This window comes from Hypanus sabinus, assembly GCF_030144855.1.
Source record: "Hypanus sabinus isolate sHypSab1 chromosome 24 unlocalized genomic scaffold, sHypSab1.hap1 SUPER_24_unloc_16, whole genome shotgun sequence".
Lineage (NCBI taxonomy): Eukaryota > Metazoa > Chordata > Chondrichthyes > Myliobatiformes > Dasyatidae > Hypanus > Hypanus sabinus.
In genome coordinates this window covers 418,391-441,276 of record NW_026778929.1, presented here as the reverse complement: position 1 = coordinate 441,276, position 22,886 = coordinate 418,391, and the positions used below count along the sequence as shown (strand labels likewise).

Sequence of the window (22,886 nt, the reverse complement as noted above, 5' to 3'; positions counted from 1 at the left end):
GGATCTGGAAGGTGACGGTGGTGATCGTGGGTCTGGAAGGTGACGGTGGTGGTCGTGGGTCTGGAAGGTGACGGTGGTGATCGTGGGTCTGGAACGTGACGGTGGTGGTCGTGGGTCTGGAAGGTGACGGTGGTGGTCGTGGGTCTGGAAGGTGACGGTGGGGGTCGTGGGTCTGGAAGGTGACGGTGGGGGTCGTGCGTCTGGAAGGTGATGGTGGTGATCGTGGGTCTGGAAGGTGATGGTGGTGGTCGTGTGTCTGGAAGGTGATGGAGTTGATCGTGGGTCTGGAAGGTGATGGTGGTGGTCGTGGATCTGGAAGGTGACGGTGGTGATCGTGGGTCTGGAAGGTGACGGTGGTGGTCGTGGGTCTGGAAGGTGACGGTGGTGATCGTGGGTCTGGAAGGTGACGGTGGTGGTCGTGGGTCTGGAAGGTGACGGTGGTGATCGTGGGTCTGGAACGTGACGGTGGTGGTCGTGGGTCTGGAAGGTGACGGTGGTGGTCGTGGGTCTGGAAGGTGACGGTGGTGGTCGTGGGTCTGGAAGGTGACGGTGGTGGTCGTGGGTCTGGAAGGTGATGGTGGTGGTCGTGGGTCTGGAAGGTGATGGTGGTGGTCGTGGGTCTGGAAGGTGATGGTCGTGGTCGTGGATCTGGAAGGTGATGGTGGTGGTCGTGGGTCTGGAAGGTGATGGAGTTGATCGTGGGTCTGGAAGGTGATGGTGGTGGTCATAGGTCTGGAAGGTAGTTGTTGGACAGGCTTTGGGGATTCGAGAGGTGAGTTACACATGATTCCTGGCCTTTGACCTGCTCTGGTAGCCACGGTGTTTATATGGCTAGACCAGTTCCGTTTGCTGTCAATGGTAACCCACAGGGTGTCAACAGTAGGGGAATCAGTGATGGTGATGCCACTGAATGTCAAGGCACGATGGTTAGAGCCTCTTTTGTTACAGATGTTCATTGCCTGGCACTTGTGTGGCTCAAATATTACTTGCCGCTTGTCAGCCCAGGCCTGGATATTGTCCAGGTCCTGCTGCGTCTGGGTGTGAACAGCTTCACTATCTGAGGAGTCACAAATGGTGCAGAACATTGTGCAGTCATCTGCGATCATCCCGCTTCTGACGTCATGACAGAAGGAAGGTCATTGATGAAGCAGCTGAAGATGGTTGGTCCAGGACACTTCCCTAAGCATTTTGGCCAACATCTCTTCCCCTTCCTTCCCAACTCTCAGCCATCCGCACCTGGAAGCACCTCACCGTCCCATTCCGTTGTACAATTCCGAGCCGAAGGAAGACCAAGGTTCCCACCCAGGGAATGGGGAATGTCACAAGTCTCTGATGGAGGTGGGGGGGGGGGAGGTGAAGGGAGAAATCTGACTCTGGAGGGAGTGGTCACTCCATCTCACCTCCATCCCGCAGCCAGGGTACAGACAGTTGATGGGGTGGGAGCTGCACCTGGGAGTGTGTTTGGACCGTCTGTGTCTGTTTATGTATCTCTCCGTGTCTGTCTGAGTGTCCTGTTTTCATGTGTTTGTCTGTGTCTGTCAGTGTCTGTGTGTGTGTCTGCATCTGTCTGTCTGTGTCTGGATTATGGAATGGTGTGCGTATCTAAATCAGGAATAACTATGGGGGGAACTGCAGGGCAGAGAGTTTGCAGTTGGCTCTAGGGGAGGGAGGCTGATGGCGCGTCTGCGCTTTCGGGCTGCGATCCCTCAGGGATGGATCTCCCAGCCGCCTGCACCTGCATCCACCTGTCTCCCAGCGCCTTGGCAAAGTGCGCGTCCACCGACTCGGAGACGGAGATGGAGGGCGGGACCGGCTGCTGGTAACTCGCCCCGAGGCTCCTCCGGAAGTGCTCCTCCACCACGGCATCGCAGGCGGCTGGGGCGGGGGGAGAGAGGGAGGGGTGATGAGTTAGAGAGGGCAGGGGCGGAGGGGATGCTTCAACCACTCCCCCCCCACCGTGACATTTACATGCCCCTCACCATGATATCTACACGACCCCCCACCCCATCGTGACATCTACACCACCTCCTCTCCCCCCCACCCCACAACTCCAGCACAACATTTGTTACTTTGACAGATGGAGAATTCCTTGGATTCACTTCTCTCTGGGAAAAGTATTTTCTCCTAAATCTATTACCCGTCCCCAACTTTTTTTTAATGCCTTGGACCCTTACCATTAACTGAGAGGTCCATAGACCCCAGGTTGGGGACTCCTAATTCTAGTCTCACCTACCAGTGCAAACAACTTTCCGACCTCCATCTTATCTATCCCTTTCAGAATTGTGTACGTTTCTGTAAGATTCCCTCTCACTCTTCCTTGTCCCAGGCAACTCAACAAGTTCCCCTCACTCTTCTGAATTCCAGCGACTATAGTCCCAATAGTGACCACAGACTCCGTCTCAATCCTTTGCTAAGTTATCACAAGCGTCTCTACAGCAACGTGTCTGCCATTTCTTTCAGTAACCTGGGATGCATCCCATCAGGACCATGGGACTTTGCCCACCTTCAAGCTTACTGGTTTGCCCACCGCTGTGACAATTCTATTGAGCGCCTCTCCTCCAGTCGTATCCATGAGATCTGTCTTTGGCACGTTCAACATGTCCTCCATCACGAAGACCAACGCAAAGCCTCGGCCATTTCTGTGTTACCGGATATTGATAGCCGCGCCTCATTCTCCGAGGGAACTACACTCAGAGGCCACTTTATTAGGTACACCTGCACACCTGCTCATTAATGCAAATATCTAATCAGCCAATCACACGGCAGCAACTCAATGCACAAGAGCATGCCGACACGGTCAAGAGGTTCACTTGTTCAGATCAAAAATCAGAACGGGGAAGAAATGCGACTTTGACCGTGGAATGATTGTTGGTGCCAGACAGGGTGGTCTGAGTATCTCAGAAACCGCTGATCTCCTGGGATTTTCATGCACAATAGTCTCTGGAGTTTACAGAGATTGGTGTGAGAAACAAAAAAAAATCCAGTGAAAGGCATTTCTGAAGGTGGAAATGCCTCGTTAATGAGGGAGGTCGAAGGAGAATGGCCAGACTGGTTCAAGCTGACAGGAAGGTGACAGTAACTCAAATAGCCACACGTTACAACAGTGGTGTGCAGGAGAGCATCTCTGAATTCACAACACATAAAACTTTGAAGTGGACGGGCTACAGCAGCAGAAGACCTCTCCTAAAGAGGTTTGTTCATTTTATCCATGTCTCACTTTAAATAATTATAAAAACTTTTGACTTTTTAATATTTTGTACTAGTTTACTTCTATAGTCCATCTTCCCTTTCCTTATTTCTTGCTTAGTGGCTCTGTGTTGTTCTGTCCACACACGAGTCCCATTACAAAGAAAGCACGGCAGTGCCTCTACTTTCTTCGAAGTTTGTGCAGATTCAGCATGAAGTTTAAAACTTTGATAAACTTCTGTTGATGTGTGGCGGAGGGTATCCTGACTGGTTGCATTGTGGCCTGCTAGGGAAGCACCAAAGCCCAAGAACAGTAAAAAAAAGTAATGGATACTGTCCACTCCATCACAGGTAAAGTTCTCCTCACCATTGTGTACACCTACATGGAATGCTGTTGTGGGAAAGCAGCATCCATCATCAAGGACTCCCACCACCCAGGACGTGCTCTCTTCTCACTGCTGCCATCAGGATGAAGGTACAGGAGCCCCAGGACTCACACCGCCAGGTTCAGGAACAGTTACTACCCCTCAACCCTCAGGCTCTTAAACCAAAGGGTTTAACTTCACTCAACATCACTAACCCCAATGCTCAACTCATTCCCAAAACACCTGGACTCACTTTCAAGGACTCCACAACTTATGTTCTCAATATTTATTGCTTATTTAATTATTATCATTTTCTTTTTTTTCCTCTTTTTGTATTTGCACGCTTGTTTGCCCGTCTTTTATCATGTTTCTTTGCATTTATTGTGAATGCCCACAAGAAAATGAATCAGGGTAGTATAAAATAATATACAGAGGACTTTGCAAAAGTTTTAGGCACATACCCTGCCTATAAAAAGTATTCACTCCACCACCCCCCCGGAAATGTTCTTGTTTTATTGTTTTACAACTTTGAATCACAGTGGATTTAATTTGACTTTTTTTGACACTGATCAACAGAAAAATGCACTTCTCTGTCAAAATGAAAATGGATCTCCACACAGTGATCTAAAGTAATTACAAATATAAAACACAAAATAATTGATTGCAGTAGTACTGAACTCTTTAATCTGACAAGCCAAACCATCACTGGTACAGGCAATTCGCTTTCGAAGTCACATAATTAGCTAACTGGAGATCTGTGTTTGGAGACCTGTGTGTGGAGTCAAGGAGTTTCAATTGATTGTCGTAAAAATACACCTGTATGGTCACCTCTATCTATGTCCTTGGTAGGTCGTATTAATGTTATTAAAATGTACATTCTCCCCAAATTTTTATATTTATTTCAATCTATTCCAATTTTTATTTCTAAAACCTTCTTTGATTCCTTAGACTCTATTATTTTGTCCTATCTGTGGAAGAATAAGTGTTCTAGAATTAATAAAGTTTATCTTCAAAAATCTAAAAAAGAGGGTGGCATGGCCTTACCTAATTTTCGTCTATACTACTGGGCAGCTAACATTTGTTGCCTTATCTTCTGGTCTTTTTTTCATAGCCAATCTGATTGCCCTAACTGGGTAGCAATGGAGCTGAATTCCACTAAAGATCTATCTATTTCTGCACTTCTTGGTTCTGCACTCCCTAGTAGTTTGTCTAGACTAATTGTTAATCCTCTTGTTATACTTTGCGAATATGGGCCCAGTTTAGGAAATTTTATGGTTTTTCCCTTTCTAGTCCTATCTTACATAATCATTTTTTTCTGCCTACTATGTATGATTCAACATTCTATGATTGGTATAGAAAGGGCATTAGGCATTTTGAAGATCTTTTTATTGATAATCACTTCTCATCCTTTCAACAGCTCTCTGCTAAGTTCAATCTGCCTAATGCCCATTTCTTTAGATATCTCCAAATCAGACACTTTATCAATCCTTTAATTCCTAACTTCCCTGAACTGCCCGAGAAAAATGCTATGGATTTCTTTCTTTCTATTAATCCACTGGGTAAAGGCTTAATATCCTTTATCCGTGATAAATTAGTATCCTTACGGCATGCCCCTGTGGATAAAATCAGAATGGCTTGGGAGCATGACTTAAATATCCCTTTATCTGATGAGATTTGGGACTCGATTCTCAAATCGGTTAATTCAACCTCTCTTTGTGCTCGCCATTGCCTTTTACAGTTTAAGATTGTTCATAGAGCCCATATGTCTAAATCTAAATTATCTCGATTTTACCCTAATATTAGTCCTCTTTGTGATAAATGCAAAAGTGGCGAGGCTTCTCTTATTCATATGTACTGGACCTGTCCTAGCTTAGAGAAATTTTGGAAAGATGTTTTTATAACTTTATCCTGTATTCTGAATCACCAATTAGAACCTAACCCTTTAATTGCTCTGTTTGGTTTCTTGGGTGAGACAGATATACGCTTGAGTTCGACTAAGTGTCAAATATTATCTTTTGCCTCTCTCCTGGCTAGATGTCTAATCCTCCTTAGATGGAGAGATGTTGCCCCGCCCACGCATGCTCAATGGCTTAACAATATCATATCCTGTTTAGACCTTGAAAAATCCATTATTCAATTCTTAATTCAGATATAAAGTTTCATAAGGTTTGGGGACCTTTTACTATTTTCATAATTTTCCTCTTAATTAAGTTTTTTTTTCAGTCCCTTATTATCTTCTGTTTTCAGGTGTATTTACAGTTTCGGGGGTTTGAATGTTCTGGTCTATATTTTCTACATTTTGTTTTGGTTGGTCTGGAGTTTTTTTGTTGTTGTGGGGCTTGGGGTGGACACTAACTTTACATGACTTCAACTTGGGTGCTTTCTCAATGATCTTATTTTGTATATGAAGACAACAGAACACTCCAAGCAACTCTGCAAAAAGGTTATTGAAAAGCACAGGTCAGGAGACGGATGCAGGAAAATTTCCAAGTCACCGAATATCCCTTGGAGCACAGTTAAGTCAATCGTCAGGAAATGGAAAGAACATGGCACAGCTGTAAATCTGCCTGGAGCAGGCCGTCCTCAAAAACTGAGTGACCGTGCATGAAGGGGACGAGTGAGGGAGGCCACCAAGAGACCTGTGACAACTCTGGAGGAGTTACAAGTGGCTGAGATGGGAGAGACTGCGCATACAACTGTTGCCCGGGTGCTTCACCAGTCACAGAGTTATGGGAGCGTGGCAAAGAGAAAGCCTCTGTTGAAAAAAAACCTCACATGAAATCTTGGCTGTAGTTTGCCAGAGGGCACGTGGGAGACTCTGAAGTCAGCTGGAAGAAGGTACTGTGGTCAGATGAAACCAAAATTGAGCTTTTTGACCATCGGACTAAATGCCATGTTTGGCATAAGCCAAACATCGCAGATTATCAAAAACACACCAGCCCTACTGTGAAGCATGGTGGTGGCTGCATCACACTGTTGGGGATGCTCCACTGCAGCAGGCCCTGGGAGGCTTGTGAAGGTGGAGGGTAAAATGAATGCAGCAAAATACAGGGAAATCCTGGAGGAAAACCTAATGCCGTCTACAAGAGAACTGCGACTTGGGAGATTTGTTTTCCAGCAAGACAGTGACCCCAGGCATAAGGCCAAAGCTACACAGGAATGGCTTAAAAACAACAAAGTTAATGTCCTGGAGTGGCCAAGTCAGAGTCCAGAGTCAATCCAATTGAGAATTTGTGGCTGGACTTGAAAAGGGCTGTTCACTCACAATCCCCATGCAATCTGACAGAGTTTGAGCAGTTTTGTAAAGAAGAATGGGGGAAAGATTGTAGTGTCCAGATGTGCAAAGCTGATGGAGACCAATTCACACAGACTCAAGTCTCCCCACCCTTACTGCCACCAGACGTCTGAACGGCTCCTGGACCTATCAACACTACTTCATTTTGCTTTTGGTTGAGCATGAGTTATTTTATAATTTTATGTCCTTTCACTGTCCCGCGGCCACAAAAGAACAAATTCCATTTTATACATCAGTGACTTAATATAGGCTCCACAATGGGTAGTCACAACTGCCCAATGTGACACTGGCACCAGCCTACCTGCCATCTAGGACGTGTATACAGAAAGGTGCCGGGAAAGGGCCAGTAACATCATGAAGGATCCCACCCACCCTGCTCATGGACTGTTTGTCCCACTCCCATCAGGGAGAAGGCTACGCCAGGACCATAAGCAATTAATATCCCCAAGGAGTAAGGCTGATCAACTCCTCCATTCATCAACCATAGACATTGGAACAGAATTAGGCCATTTGGCCCATTGAGCCTGCTCCGTCATTGGACCATAGCTGATCCATTTCCCTCTTGACCCCATTCTCCCATCTTGTCCTTGTAACCCTTCAATCCCTGACTTATCAAGAACCTATCAACCTTTGCCTCAAATACACACCGTGACCTGGCCTCCGCAGCCATGGGTTGCACGATATCCCCACCTTCTGCTGAAGAAATTCCTCCTCACCTCTATTCTAAATGGACATCCTTCTATTCTGAGGCTGTTCCCTCTGGCTCTAGATTCCCCCACCATAGGAAACATCCTCTCCACATAAACTCTATCAAAGCCTTTCAACATTCAATAGGTTTCGGTGAGATCCCTCCCCCTGCTATTGCTCTAAACTCCATCGAGTACAGGCCCAGAGCCATTAAACTCTCCTCATTTGATAAGCCTTTCAATCCCAGAATCATTTTCGTGAACCTCGTCTCCAATGTCAGCATATCCTTTCTTAGGGAAGGAGCCCAAAACTGCTCACAGTACTTCAACTGAGGCTGCAACAATTCCTTATAAAACCTCAACACAGAACCCTTGTTTTTATATTCTAGTCCTCTCAAAATGAATGCTAACATTGCATTTGCCTTCCTCACCACAGACTCACCCTGCAAGCTAACCTTTAGGGAATCTTGCATGAGGATTCCCAAATCTATTCCTACCTTGGATCTTTGAGTTTTTGCCCCATTTAAAAAATAGACTATGCCTTTATTCCTTTGACCAAAATCCCTTCCAGTCAATTTTGGCTACATCCTCTCTCATGCCTCTGTAATTCCCTTTACTTCATCGTAATACTGATACATTTGACTTTAGATTCTCCTTCTAAAATTGCAGGATGAATTCCATCATGTTATGGACCACTGACTCCTAAGGGTTCCTTTACCTCAAGCTCCCTAACTCACCGCTCCACAATTCCCCACCGCCACTACTTTATCATTTCAGTCTTGTTACGTACAGACTCTCCCGTGCCTAGTGTCACTTTATTGACATATACTGCATGCATGTAGTTATATTTACTGTGCACTTCATTATTATTGCCCTCTTTATCTTATTGTGCCAGTTTTTGTGCTGCATCAGATCTGGAGTAACAACCATTTCATTCCCCTTTACACTCATGTGCAGGAAATGACATTAAACAATCTTGAATTTCAATAATAAGCCCCAATCTGAGTCTGTTTTCAAGCTTGAATCTTCTTTCTACAGAGTGCAGGGGGAACCTTAAAGAGTTTTATACAACTGCAAGGGGTGTAGATAAAATAGATGGTCACAGTCTATTTCCCCAGAGTAGGGGAGTCTAAAATTAGGAGTTTCAGATGAGACAGGAGTGATTGGACAGGCTGGGGCTGTTTACCCCTGTGGCAAGGAAGGCTGAAGGATGACCTTATCAAGGTTTATAAAACCACCAGGGGTGTGGATAGTCACAGTCTCCCCGCCAGGAGTTGGGAGAATCAAGAACCAGAGGGCAAAGGTTAAAGGTGAGAAGGGACAGATTTAAGGTGGACCTGAGGGGCAACTTTTTCACCCGGAGGGTGGTCCGTCTGTGGGACGAGCTACCAGAGGAAGTGGTTGAGGCGGGTACATGAACAACATTTAAAAGGCACTTGGACAAGGTACGTAGGAGGGGAAAGGCTGAGAGCAGGGGCTCCCAGCTTGGAGTCCACAGTCAACGGTAGGGGTAGACGGTGGAAAAACAAGGTCGGGTACCCCAGCTTTAGAAGGATATGGGCCAAACGTGGCCAAAAGGGACAAGCTCAGATGGGGATCTCGGACACTATAGATGAGTTGAGCCGAAGGGCCAGTATCTTTAGTGTATGATTCTATCTCATCCCTTGTTCCAACCACTGCCCACTCCACCGTGCCCTCTCGCTCCCTGACACCTCCCGAAGCGTGACGACCTGTGCTCCCAGCATGCTCTGCCCAATGCCACTCCGAGGCCAAGACACTTACCATTGGTCGATGCGTCAGCGGGTTGAGAGTCTCCCCTCTGCTGTGATGGGTTGAGCTCAGCTTCCACTTTCCCTCCGCGGTGCTGATTGGACGAGGCGTGGGTGATGACAGAGGGGCGGGTCTGTGGGCAAGAGAGAGGTGAGGGGTTACTGTCTGCCCCACCTCAGCGTCGCCCCCACCCCCCCCCAACAGCACCCCTCTTCATCTACCTCTGGTTGTTCACAACCAAATCCCTCAGACGTGTGTGGTGAGAGTCACCCTGTCTCTGACCCTGGGAGTGTGTGATGGGACGGTGTGGAGGGAGTTTCACTCTGTGTCTGACCCCGGGAGTGAGTGATGGGACGGTGTGGAGGGAGCTTCACTCTGTGTCTGACCCCGGGAGTGAGTGATGGGACGGTGTGGAGGGAGTTCCACTCTGTGTCTGACCCCGGGAGTGAGTGATGGGACGGTGTGAAGGGAGCTTCACTCTGTGCCTGACCCCGGGAGTGTGTAATGGGACAGTGTGGAGGGAGCTTCACTCTGTGTCTGACCCCGGGAGTGTGTGGAGGGAGTTTCACTCTGTGTCTGACCCCGGGAGTGTGTGATGGGACGGTGTGGGGGGAGCTTCACTCTGTGTCTGACCCCGGGAGTGTGTGATGGGACGGTGTGGAGGGGGTTTCACTCTGTGTCTGACCCTGGGAGTGTGTGGAGGGAGTTTCACTCTGTGTCTGACCCCGGGAGTGAGTGATGGGACGGTGTGGAGGGAGCTTCACTCTGTGTCTGACCCCGGGAGTGTTTGATGGGACGGTGTGGGGGGATGGCCCCTGGACTATTCCCTTGAAGAGATCACCCTCCACTCTCCCACCAGCCCCGCACCTGTTGCACCGTGCTGGGACCCTGCAAGGTGACTGTCTCTCTGCTGACTCCGGGCTGCTTCTTGATCAGGGCCAGAGGCTCATCAGAGGATGGGCTCACTGGACGCTCGTACCCATGGCAACACCGAGCCTGCCGCACTAGGCCAAAGCCTTCCTCCAGCTTGGAGGCCTTCTCTCCGTCTCTGCAGAGGAGAAGGGAGAGGGGTTGGTGGTCGCACACAAGGTCGCACAATATAGGAGTAGAATCAGGCCACCACCCCACTCAATCACGGTTAATAATTTTCTCAGCAGGATCCCCCTGCTTTCGTACTGATACCCTCAACCCTGCCACCAGTCAGGAGCCTTTCAACCCCTGCCTTAAAAACACCCAGTGACTTGTCATCTACTGCTGTCGGTGGTGACTTCCACAGATCCACCAGCCTCTGCTGAAGAAATCCCTCCTTATCGGGGGTATGGAGAGAAAGCAGGTACAGGGTTTTGAGTTGGATGATCAGCCATGATCATACTGAATGGTGGTGCAGGCTCGAAGGGCCGAATGGCCTACTCCTGCACCTATTTTCTATGTTTCTATTACCAACCTCTTTAAATAAACCCGATGACTTGTCTTCCACAGCCTCGTGCAGCAGGGAATTCCACAGGTTCACCGCCCCCGGCTAAAGATATTTCTTCACATCTCTGTTCTAAAGGGATGTCCCTCTATTCTGAGGCTGTGCCCTCTGGTCCTAGACTCACCCCACCACAGGAAACATCCTCCCCACATCCACTCTATCTCTGCCCTCTGGTCCTAGACTCCCCCACTATAGGAAACATCCTCTCCACATCCACTCTATCTGTGTCCTCTGGTCCCAGACTGCCCCACCATAGGAAACATCCTCTCCGCATCCACTCTATCTGTGTCCTCTGGTCCTAGACTCCCCCACTATAGGAAACATCCTCTCCACATCCACTCTATCTGTGTCCTCTGGTCCTAGACTGCCCCACTATAGGAAACTTCCTCTCCACATCCACTCTATCTGTGTCCTATGGTCCTAGACTCCCCCACTATAGGAAACATCCTCTCCACATCCACTCTATCTGTGTCCTCTGGTCCCAGACTGCCCCACCATAGGAAACATCCTCTCCGCATCCACTCTATCTGTGTCCTCTGGTCCTAGACTCCCCCACTATAGGAAACATCCTCTCCACATCCACTCTATCTGTGTCCTCTGGTCCTAGACTGCCCCACTATAGGAAACATCCTCTCCACATCCACTCTATCTGTGTCCTCTGGTCCTAGACTGCCCCACTATAGGAAACATCCTCTCCACATCCACTCTATCTAGCCTTTCAAAACTCAATCGGTTTTAATGAGCTCGTCCCTGCATTCTTCTAAACTCCAGGAAGTACATGCCTAGGTTTGCATACTCCAAATCTGCCACATTACCTTTACCCACTACCCCACCCCATCTAGAAGTCAGGAGTGTGTCGGCCGCTCCCCACTTGCCCAGCTGAAGTTAGTCCATGCATTCCACATCTGCCACATTACCTTCTCTCCATCTATTGGTCAGCAACGTGACTGGACCCCTCCCCCCTTGTGCCCCTGGGTGGAGTTAGTCCATGCACACAACACCTGTCACTGAAGACCCCTCCTCACTGCCCGCCACTCACTTCAGATCCGGCCAATGGCGACCCTCAGATTTGTAGCCTCTCCCTTCCACTGATTTGTCAGTTCCGCCCGTCTCCGCCAGGTACTTGCGCTTGACTGGGCAGCTGGGCGGAGGCCCCGTCCTCTGATTGGCCCGGGGTCGGAGTGGCTCATCTGACGGGTCTCCAGAGCGTCCTGGGAAATCAGACTTGGAGGTCAGAGACAGTGAGGGGTGTCACGGAGATGGGGTGGGCTGTAGGGGGAGAGGGGATCGTGGGGTGGGGTGTGGGAGGAAATCACAAAATCTCTTATGCACTCAATTTTTCTCTGTGTGTCACACATTCACGCCTCTCTTTCGTACTCACTCTGACACTCTCACACTGTCATATACACACACTGAGCCCCCTCATGAAATGCCCTGTCACCTCCATCTGCCCAGCTGAACCCACCCCGTCTCTTCTCTCTTCCTCTCTGTGTCTCTCTCTCTGCGAAATACCCTCTGATCTACTGGCACATCTCCCTCTTTACCCCTTTTCTCTCTGCGAGCCCTCCCCTACACACACACACACCTCTCTTTCGAGTGTTCTTATTGACAGCTAACCCGGCTCGGGGACCTCCCTTTTGCCCAGACATCTGTCCCATTGAACCTCCCACTGACTCACCCCTCCCCCCGGCTCTCTCTCCGCCTCTCCCTCTCCTCCTATTTTCTCCCAGCCTCCCTCGCTCCTCTTCCATTCCCTCACACCGCATTTCTCTCCATCCATCCCTTTCCCGAACCCACTCCACCTCTCTCTCCTCTGTCTCGCTCCCTCCCTTCCCTTCTCTCTATTCCCCTCTTCCTCCCCTTCCCGCAGTCCCTGCACTCTCCTCCCCTTCCCCTCTCCCGATTCCTCTGCCACTCTCTGCCTTCACCCCTCTCTTCCCACTCTGCCTCCCTCCATCTCTCTTATTAACTTCCTCCTCCTCCTCCTTTTCTCTAACCCTCTCTACACTCTTTTCTCCTCCTGTTTCTCTCCCTCCCTCCTCCTCTTCTTCTACCCCCTCCTGTCCCACTCTCTCTCCTCTCTGTCCTGGCCCTCCACCCTCCTCTCTCCCTCCCGTACACCAGCGTTCCCCGTTCCTTACCCCGAAGCACGTAAACCCTGAACCCGTTCAGTTCCTGATACTTTGTGACGGACATTTCTTCCCCCAACCCCCAATGTCCTCCGTCTGGGGCTGAGTGGGGTGGGGTGGAGGGGTAATACTGACTGCCCTCTCCTGCCTGGCCCCGGGAGGCGGGGGGATCTCCTCAGGGGGACGGGGGGTGACAGCCTCGCGAGTGGACAGACGCTCTCCCTTCCCTCCGTCGGGATCTGTTACCTGGAAGCGAGGAGCACGGGAGGCACAACACCCTCCCACTGCCCCTCCCTCTGGAGTTAACCCTTCCCTTCCCGGCTTCCACACTCCCTCCTGCCCGACCCGCGGCCCTCCAGCACGCAAACAAGCCCATCGGCCCGCCGAACCTGTGCTGACCCGTTACCCCAGCCCATCCCCCTCAGGGGAGGCCAATTAACCCAGCAACACCACTCCACCCCACACCTTCACTGGGATATGGGAGAGATCCAGAGGGACTGAGGGAAACCCATGGAGTCATAAGGAGAAGATGCAGACACACACACACACAGACACACACACACCCAGACACACACACACCCAGACACACACACACACAGACACACACATACACACACACACACACACAGACACACACACAGACACACCCAGACACACACACAGACACACACACAGACACACACAGACACACACACACAGACACACACACACACACAGACACACACAGACACACACACAAATACACACACACACACAGACACACACAGACACACACACACACACACACACACACACACACAGACACACCCAGACACACACACACACACACACAGACACACACACACACACACACCCAGACACACACAGACACACACACACACACACACACACACAGACACACACAGACACACACACAAATACACACACACACACAGACACACACACACACACACACACACACACACACACACACAGACACACACACACACACACACACACACACACACCCAGACACACACACAGACACACACAGACACACACACAGACACACACAGACACACACACACACCCAGACACACACACAGACACACACAGACACACACTCACACACACAGACACACACACACACACAGACACACACACACACACAGACACACACAGACACACACACACACACAGACACACACACAGACACACACAGACACACACAGACACACAGACACACACACAGACACACCCAGACACACACACACACACAGACACACACACAGACACACACAGACACACACACACACACCCAGACACACACAGTCACACACACAGACACACACAGACACACACACACACACCCAGACACACACAGTCACACACACAGACACACACAGACACACACACACACCCAGACACACAGTCACACAAACACACACATACCCAGACACACACAGTCACACACACAGACACACACAGACACACACACACACACCCAGACACACACAGTCACACAAACACACACATACCCAGACACACACAGACACACACACACACACCCAGACACACACAGTCACACAAACACACACATACCCAGACACACACAGACACACACACACACACCCAGACACACCCAGACACACACAGACACACACACACACACCCAGACACACACAGTCACACAAACACACACATACCCAGACACACACAGTCACACAGACACACACACCGACACACACAGTCACACACACAGTCACAGACACACACACACACACCCAGACACACAGTCACACACACACACACACACATACCCAGACACACACAGTCACACACACACAGACACACACACACACACACCGACACACACAGTCACAGACACACACACACAGAGTCATACACACAGAGTTACACACAGACACACCCACAGACACACAGAGTCACACACACAGACACACACAGAGTTGCACACATACACACAGTCGCACACACACACAGAGTCACACGCGCATACACAGTCACACACACTGAAAGCGTACATGCGCACACAGACGCACACATGCAAGCACACGCATACAAACACACCCATATGGACACACAAAACGCACACATATGTATACACACCAATGCATAGACGGGGGGGAGAGGTGGAGAGAGTGAGTGAGGGAGGGGAGAGTTGGAGAGAGGGAGTAATGGAGGGGAGGGGTAGAGAGGGAGGAGGAGGGGGAGGTGGGGAGGGGTAGGGATGGAGAGAGGGAGGGGGAGGTGGAGAGGGGGGTGAGGAAAGGGGAAGAGTAGGAGGGGGAGGTGGAGAGAGGGAGGGGGAGGCAGAGAGAGGGAGGGGGAGGCAGAGAGAGGGAGGGGGAGGCAGAGAGAGGGAGGGGAGACAGAGAGAGGGAGGGGAGACAGAGAGAGGGAGGGGAGACAGAGAGAGGGAGGGGAGACAGAGAGAGGGAGGGGAGGCAGAGAGAGGGAGGGGAGGCAGAGAGAGGGAGGGGGAGGCAGAGAGAGGGAGGGGGAGGCAGAGAGAGGGAGTGAGGAAGAGGAGAGGTAGAGAAAGGGGAAAGAGTTGGAGAGAGGGACTGAGGAAGGGGATGGTGCAGAGAGGGAGGGGAGGTGGAGAGAGGGAGGGGAGGTGGAGAGAGGGAGGGGAGGTGGAGAGAGGGAGGGGAGTGGAGAGAGGGAGGGGAGTGGAGAGAGGGAGTGGAGTGGAGAGAGGGAGGGGAGTGGAGAGAGGGAGGGGAGTGGAGAGAGGGAGTGAGGAAGAGGAGAGGTGGAGAAAGGGAGTGAGGAAGGGGAGGGGTAGAGAGGGACAGAAGGATGGGGAGGTGGAGAGAGGGGAATAGGAGAGAGGGAGTGAGGGGATGGTGGAGAGAGTGAGGGAGGGGAGGGGTAGAGAAGGAGTGAAGGAGGGGAGGGGTAGAGAAGGGGTGAGGGAGGGGAGGGGTAGAGAAGGAGTGAAGGAGGGGAGGGGTAGAGAAGGAGTGAAGGAGGGGAGGGGTAGAGAAGGAGTGAAGGAGGGGAGGGGTAGAGAAGGAGTGAGGAAGAGGAGAGGTGGATAGAGGGAGTGAGGAAGAGGAGAGATGGAGAAAGGGAGTGAGGAAGGGGAGGTGTAGAGAGGGACAGAGGGAGGGGGAGGTGGAGAGTGGAATAGGAGAGAGGGAGTGAGGGAGGGGATGGTGGAGAGAGGGAGGGGATGGTGGAGAGAGGGAGGGGATGGTGGAGAGAGGGAGGGGATGGTGGAGAGAGGGAGTGAGGGAGGGGAGGGGTAGATAAGGAGTGAAGGAGGGGAGGGGTAGAGAGGGAGTGAGGAAGAGGAGAGGTGGAGAGAGGGAGTGAGGGAAGGGGAAGAATAGGAGAGAGGGAGTGAGGGAGGGGATGGTGGAGAGAGGGAGTGAGGGAGGGGAGAAGTGGAGAGAGGGAGTGAGGGAGGGGAGAAGTGGAGAGAGGGAGTGAGGGAGGGGAGAAGTGGAGAGAGGGAGTGAGGGAGGGGAGCGGTAGAGAAGGAGTGAGGGAGAGGTGGAGAGAGGGAGTGAGGAAGAGGGGAGGTGGAGAAAGGGAGTGAGGGAGGGGAGGGGTAGATAAGGAGTGAAGGAGGGGAGGGGTAGAGAGGGAGTGAGGAAGAGGAGAGGTGGAGAGAGGGAGTGGGAAGGGGAAGAATAGGAGAGAGGGAGTGAGGGAGGGGATGGTGGAGAGAGGGAGTGAGGGAGGGGAGAAGTGGAGAGAGGGAGTGAGGGAGGGGAGAAGTGGAGAGAGGGAGTGAGGGAGGGGAGCGGTAGAGAAGGAGTGAGGGAGAGGTGGAGAGAGGGAGTGAGGAAGAGGGGAGGTGGAGAAAGGGAGTGAGGAAGGGGAGGGGTAGAGAGGGACAGAGGGAGGGGGAGGTGGAGAGAGGGGCATAGGAGAGAGGGAGTGAGGGAGGGGAGAAGTGGAGAGAGGGAGTGAGGGAGGGGAGAAGTGGAGAGAGGGAGTGAGGGAGGGGAGCGGTAGAGAAGGAGTGAGGGAGAGGTGGAGAGAGGGAGTGAGGAAGAGGGGAGGTGGAGAAAGGGAGTGAGGAAGGGGAGGGGTAGAGAGGGACAGAGGGAGGGGGAGGTGGAGAGAGGGGCATAGGAGAGAGGGAGTGAGGGAGGGGAGAAGTGGAGAGAGGGAGTGAGGGAGGGGAGAAGTGGAGAGAGGGAGTGAGGGAGGGGAGAAGTGGAGAGAGGGAGTGAGGGAGGGGAGCGGTAGAGAAGGAGTGAGGGAGAGGTGGAAGAGAGGGAGTGAGGAAGAGGGGAGGTGGAGAAAGGGAGTGAGGAAGGGGAGGGGTAGAGAGGGACAGAGGGAGGGGGAGGTGGAGAGAGGGGCATAGGAGAGAGGGAGTGAGGGAGGGGATGGTGGAGAGAGGGAGTGAGGGAGGGGAGAAGTGGAGAGAGGGAGTGAGGGAGGGGAGAAGTGGAGAGAGGGAGTGAGGGAGGGGAGCGGTAGAGAAGGAGTGAGGGAGAGGTGGAGAGAGGGAGTGAGGAAGAGGGGAGGTGGAGAAAGGGAGTGAGGGAGGGGAGGGGTAGATAAGGAGTGAAGGAGGGGAGGGGTAGAGAGGGAGTGAGGAAGAGGAGAGGTGGATGAGAGGGAGTGGGAAGGGGAAGAATAGGAGAGAGGGAGTGAGGGAGGGGATGGTGGAGAGAGGGAGTGAGGGAGGGGAGAAGTGGAGAGAGGGAGTGAGGGAGGGGAGAAGTGGAGAGAGGGAGTGAGGGAGGGGAGCGGTAGAGAAGGAGTGAGGGAGAGGTGGAGAGAGGGAGTGAGGAAGAGGGGAGGTGGAGAAAGGGAGTGAGGAAGGGGAGGGGTAGAGAGGGACAGAGGGAGGGGGAGGTGGAGAGAGGGGCATAGGAGAGAGGGAGTGAGGGAGGGGAGAAGTGGAGAGAGGGAGTGAGGGAGGGGAGAAGTGGAGAGAGGGAGTGAGGGAGGGGAGCGGTAGAGAAGGAGTGAGGGAGAGGTGGAGAGAGGGAGTGAGGAAGAGGGGAGGTGGAGAAAGGGAGTGAGGGAGGGGAGGGGTAGATAAGGAGTGAAGGAGGGGAGGGGTAGAGAGGGAGTGAGGAAGAGGAGAGGTGGAGAGAGGGAGTGAGGGAAGGGGAAGAATAGGAGAGAGGGAGTGAGGGAGGGGATGGTGGAGAGAGGGAGTGAGGGAGGGGAGAAGTGGAGAGAGGGAGTGAGGGAGGGGAGCGGTAGAGAAGGAGTGAGGGAGAGGTGGAGAGAGGGAGTGAGGAAGAGGGGAGGTGGAGAAAGGGAGTGAGGAAGGGGAGGGGTAGAGAGGGACAGAGGGAGGGGGAGGTGGAGAGAGGGGCATAGGAGAGAGGGAGTGAGGGTTGGGGTAGAGAGGGCATGAGGGAGGAGAGGGGTAGAGAAGGAGTGAGGAAGAGGAGAGGTGGAGAGAGGGAGTGAGGGAAGGGGAAGAGTAGGAGAGAGGGAGTGAGGAAGAGGAGAGGTGGAGAGAGGGAGTGAGGGAAGGGGAAGAGTAGGAGAGAGGGAGTGAGGAAGAGGAGAGGTGGAGTTTGGCAAACAAATAAACCAGGAAAGGTAGTGCACTCCGTGGCTGACAAGGGAAATTAGGGATAGTATCAAGTCCAAAGAAGAAACATATAAATTAGCAAAAAAAAGCGGCACACCTGAGGACTGGGAGAAATTCAGAGACCAGCAGAGGAGGACAAAGGGCTTAATTAGGAAAGGGAAAAAAGATTATGAGGGAAAGCTGGCAGGGAACATAAAAACTGACTGTAAAAGCTTTTATAGATACATGAAAAGAAAAAGATTCATCAAGACAATTGTAGGTCCTTTACAGTCAGTAACAAGTGAATTGATCATAGGGAACAAAGACATGGCAGACCAATTGAATAACTACTTTGGTTCTGTCTTCACTAAGGAGGACATAAATAATCTTCCAGAAATAGTAAGGGACCGAGGGTCTAGTGAGATGGAGGAACTGAGGGAAATACATGTTAGTAGGGAAGTGGTGTTAGGTAAATTGAAGGGATTAAAGGCAGATAAATCCCCAGGGCTAGATGGTCTGCATCCCAGAGTGCTTAAGGAAGTAGCCCAAGAAATAGTGGATGCATTAGTGATAATTTTTCAAAACTTCTTAGATTCTGAATTAGTTCCTGAGGATTGGAGGGTGGCTAATGTAACCCCACTTTTAAAAAAGGAGGGAGAGAGAAACCGGGGAATTATAGACCGGTTAGTCTGAGATCGGTGGTGGGGAAAATGCTAGAGTCGGTTATCAAAGATGTGATAACAGCACATTTGGAAAGAGGTGAAATCATCGGACAAAGTCAGCATGGTTTTGTGAAAGGAAAATCATGTCTGACGAATCTTATAGAATTTTTTGAAGATGTAACTGGTAGAGTGGATAGGGGAGAGCCAGTGGATGTGGTATATTTAGATTTTCAAAAGGCTTTTGTCAAGGTCCCACACAGGAGATTAGTGTGTAAACTTAAAGCACATGGTATTAGGGGTATGGTATTGATGTGGATAGAGAATTAGTTGGCAGACAGGAAGCAAAGAGTGGGAGTAAATGGGACCTTTTCAGAATGGCAGGCAGTGACTAGTGGGGTACCGCAAGGCTCAGTGCTGGGACCCCAGTTGTTTACAATATATATTAACGATTTATATGAGGGAATTAAATGCAGCATCTCCAAGTTTGCGGATGACATGAAGCTGGGCGGCGGTGTTAGCTGTGAGGAGGATGCTGAGAGGATGCAGGGTGACTTGGATAGGTTAGGTGAGTGGGCAAATTCATGGCAGATGCAATTTAATGTGGATAAATGTGAGGTTATCCACTTCGGTTGCAAGATCAGGAAAACAGATTATTATCTGAACGATGGCTGATTAGGAAAAGGGGAGATGCAATGAGACCTGGGTGTCATTGTACACCAGTCATTGAAGGTGGGCATGCAGGTATAGCAGGCGGAGAAAAAGGCAAATGGTATGTTGGCATTCATAGCAAAACGATTTGAGTACAGGAGCAGGGAGGTTCTACTACAGTTGTACAAGGCCTTGGTGAGACCACACCTAGAATATTGTGTGCAGTTTTGGTGCCCTAATCTGATGAAAGACATTCTTGCCATAGAGGGAGTACAGAGAAGGTTCACCAGATTGATTCCTGGGATGGCAGGACTTTCATATGAAGAAAGACTGGATCGACTAGGCTTATACTCACTGGAATTTCGAAGATTGAGGGGGGATCTTATTGAAACGTATAAAATTCTAAGGGGATTGGACAGGCTAGATGCAGGAAGATTGTTCCCGATGTTGGGGAAGTCCAGAACGAGGGGTCACAGTTTAAGGATAAAGGGGAAGCCTTTTAGGACCGAGATGAGGAAAAACTTCTTCACACAGAGAGTGGTGAATCTGTGGAATTCTCAGCCACAGAAAACAGTTGAGGCCGGTTCATTGGCTATATTTAAGAGGGAGTTAGATATGGCCCTTGTGGCTAAAGGGATCAGGGGGTATGGAGAGAAAGCAGGTACAGGGTTCTGAGTTGGATGATCAGCCATGATCGTACTGAATGGTGGTGCAGGCTCGAAGGGCCGAAGGGCCTACTCCTGCACCTATTTTCTATGTTTCTAAAGGGGAAGAGTTGGAGTGAGGGAGGGAGGGAGGGGGAGGTGGAGAGAGGGAGGGGAGGAGAGGAGGGGGAGGAGGGGTGTGCTTATCGACCTGACCACCGCGCCCCACTGCAACCAGGTATCTGAAGCACTTCGCACCTGGGGGTGGGGAGGACAGTGGTGTCCTCAGTAGGAGGTGACGGGACTCAGCCCCTGTGGCCAAGCCCGACAATATCCTCTCTTCTCCCCTCCTCCCTACCTTGTCACTGTGGATGGCATGTCCTGACCTGCCCCTCAAACTCCTTAACTCCATCTGCACCAAAACTGCCTCAGATCTAGGGTGCCCTGGGTTAAGAATAGTGACAGGAAGGGGGGAGAGGGACAGGGGAGGGGGAGAGGGATAGGGGAGAAGGAATGATGGGGAGAGAATGACAGACAATCTGCGTAAGAGGGTCAGGGAGAGTGGTCGCAGAGGGAACCCTGTAGGGAGGGAGGGAATGTTTTTTGCCCACTATCTCCCTACCCCGCACTCACTCTCTCTGCCTCCCACATGCCTTCCCATTTCCTTCCATACTCTCCCTCCTGTCCCTCCCTCTCACCATTCCTTCACTCCTCTTGCACCGCATCTCCGACTCCTCCCACCTCTCCCTTCCTTCCCTCAGTCTCTCTCACTCTATCCACTTCCACCTCCCTTCTTTCCCTCTCTCGTACTCTTGTCCTCCCTCTTCATCCCTATCCCCTCTCCTTCCTATCTTCTCCCTCTTCACTTCTCCCTCATCCCTTCCCTTTTCTAATTTATGAACTCTATTTCCCTCAGTCCCACCCTACCTCCCTTCTCCTCACCCCACCATCTCCTCTTCCCGTCCCCATCCTCTTGTCCTTCCCTCCCTAACCCCTCTCCTTTCCCCATTCTCTCTCCCTCCTCCCAACCTCAATCTTGAACTCCTCCTAACCTCATATCTCAAACTCCTCCCTCCTCCCAATCTCTTTCTCTCTCTCTCCCAAACCTCAATCTCATGGTCTCCCTCCTTAACTACAATCTCACCCTCTCCCTCCCAACCTCAATCTCTCCCTCCGCAACCTCCATCTCACCCTCTCCCTCCGTCTCTCCTTCTCCCTTTCCTTCCTCCCAACCTCAGTCTCAATCTCTCCCTGCTTCCAACCTCAATCTTTCCCTCTCCCTCATCCTCCCAACCTCAATCCCCCCCTCTCCCTCCTCCAAACCTCACTCTTTCTCCCTCTCCCTCCTCCCAACCTCAACCTCACCCTCCTCCCAACCTCAACCTCACCCTCCTCCCAACCTCAATCTCTACCTCTCCCTCCTCGACCTCAAGCTCCCCTCTCCCTCCTCACAATCTCTCCCTCCTCCTAAAATCAATTTCTTCTTTTCCCTCCTCCCAGCCTCAACCTTTCCCTCTCCCTCCTCCCCCTCTCCCCTCTGCAAGCCGGCCGGGTGAGGGAGCCCGAGAGCCAGGCCGCTCGCCCGCTCCACCCCGCGGGGCTCCGGCAGCGGCAGCGGCAGCCCCGCCTGCTCGCCGCTCCGCACCGTCAGTGTGCTGCGGGCGGCTGCAGAGGAGGCTGCGCTCTCTCCCGCCTCTGCACCCAGCCCGGCCCGGCCCGGCCCGGCGGAGCCGCTGCCCTCGGTGGGAGCTGTCGGCCGGCGAGGGATCGACCCCTGCCCGCGCTTCGGCTTGCCTCTCGGTGCGAGGATGCGTGGTACTCACCTCTTGATGCAGTGATTTTACAGTCAGTCATCTTCATACTCCCTCCTCCCCACTCGGCCCTCTCTCTCCTTGTCGTCACCTCTCCATCCCTCCTTCGGGCTCGCCTCTCCCCCTCCCGGTCTCTCTGCATCCTTCCCTCGCCCTCACCTCCATCCTCCCTTCTCCCTCTCCCCGTTTCGTGCTATTTCATCCTCTCCTTCTGCAACCCCCCACCCCCACATTCGCTGTCTCCACCCCCTCCACCGGAATCATTCTCTGTCTCGTTCCCTCTCTCTCTGCCTCACCTCTCCCGTCTGGTTCCTCGTCTCTCTACCTCGTTCCCCCTCCCTCTTTCATTCCTTCTCTGCTTCATTCCCTCTCTGCCCTAAATTCTCCCTCGAAATTTGTCCCCTCCCTCTCCCTCTAAAATCCCCTACCTCTCCCTCTAAATTCTCCCCTCCCTCTCCCTCTAAATTCCCTCTCTTCCCCTCTAAATTCCCCTACCTCTCCCTCTAAATGCTCCCCTCCTCTCCCTCAAAATTCTCCCCTCCCTCTCCATCTAAATTTGTCTACTCCCTCTCCCTCTAAATTCCCCCTCTCTCTCCCTCTAAATTACCCCCTCTTCATTAATTCTCTGTCTCCTTCCCACTCATTCCCCCTCTCTGCGTCTGCCCCATCCCTCTCACTCATCCTCGCTGCCTCATTCCCTCTCCCTCGCTCTC

General features: G+C 51.8%; 2 protein-coding genes across 2 annotated transcripts in view; one reads left to right on the top strand and one right to left on the bottom strand.

The window, feature by feature from the left end:
* Positions 1–1,643: 1,643 nt before the first annotated feature.
* Positions 1,644–22,854, bottom strand: LOC132385460 (transcription cofactor vestigial-like protein 4). Its single transcript, XM_059957545.1, has 6 exons — positions 22,851–22,854; positions 21,908–22,156; positions 11,816–11,987; positions 10,170–10,350; positions 9,315–9,435; positions 1,644–1,875 (listed from the first exon to the last, which is right to left on the bottom strand). The coding sequence occupies exons 1-6, from the start codon at positions 22,852–22,854 to the stop codon at positions 1,658–1,660; spliced, it is 945 nt and encodes a 314-aa protein (XP_059813528.1). The 3' UTR covers positions 1,644–1,657.
* The window catches only part of LOC132385459 (synapsin-1-like), a 244,053-nt gene continuing 243,212 nt past the window's right edge, over positions 22,046–22,886 (top strand). The window contains exon 1 of the mRNA XM_059957544.1: positions 22,046–22,207. The gene's annotated coding sequence lies outside the window, so the exon portion shown is untranslated. The remainder of the gene's footprint in view (positions 22,208–22,886) is intronic.

Coding starts and splice junctions, on each gene's coding strand:
- LOC132385460 (XM_059957545.1), bottom strand. Junction 10,351..11,815: donor CGCCATTGGCCGGATCTGAA/GTGAGTGGCGGG, acceptor TCTCCTCTGCAG/AGACGGAGAGAAGGCCTCCA. Junction 1,876..9,314: donor CGCTGACGCATCGACCAATG/GTAAGTGTCTTG, acceptor CCCCCGCCCCAG/CCGCCTGCGATGCCGTGGTG.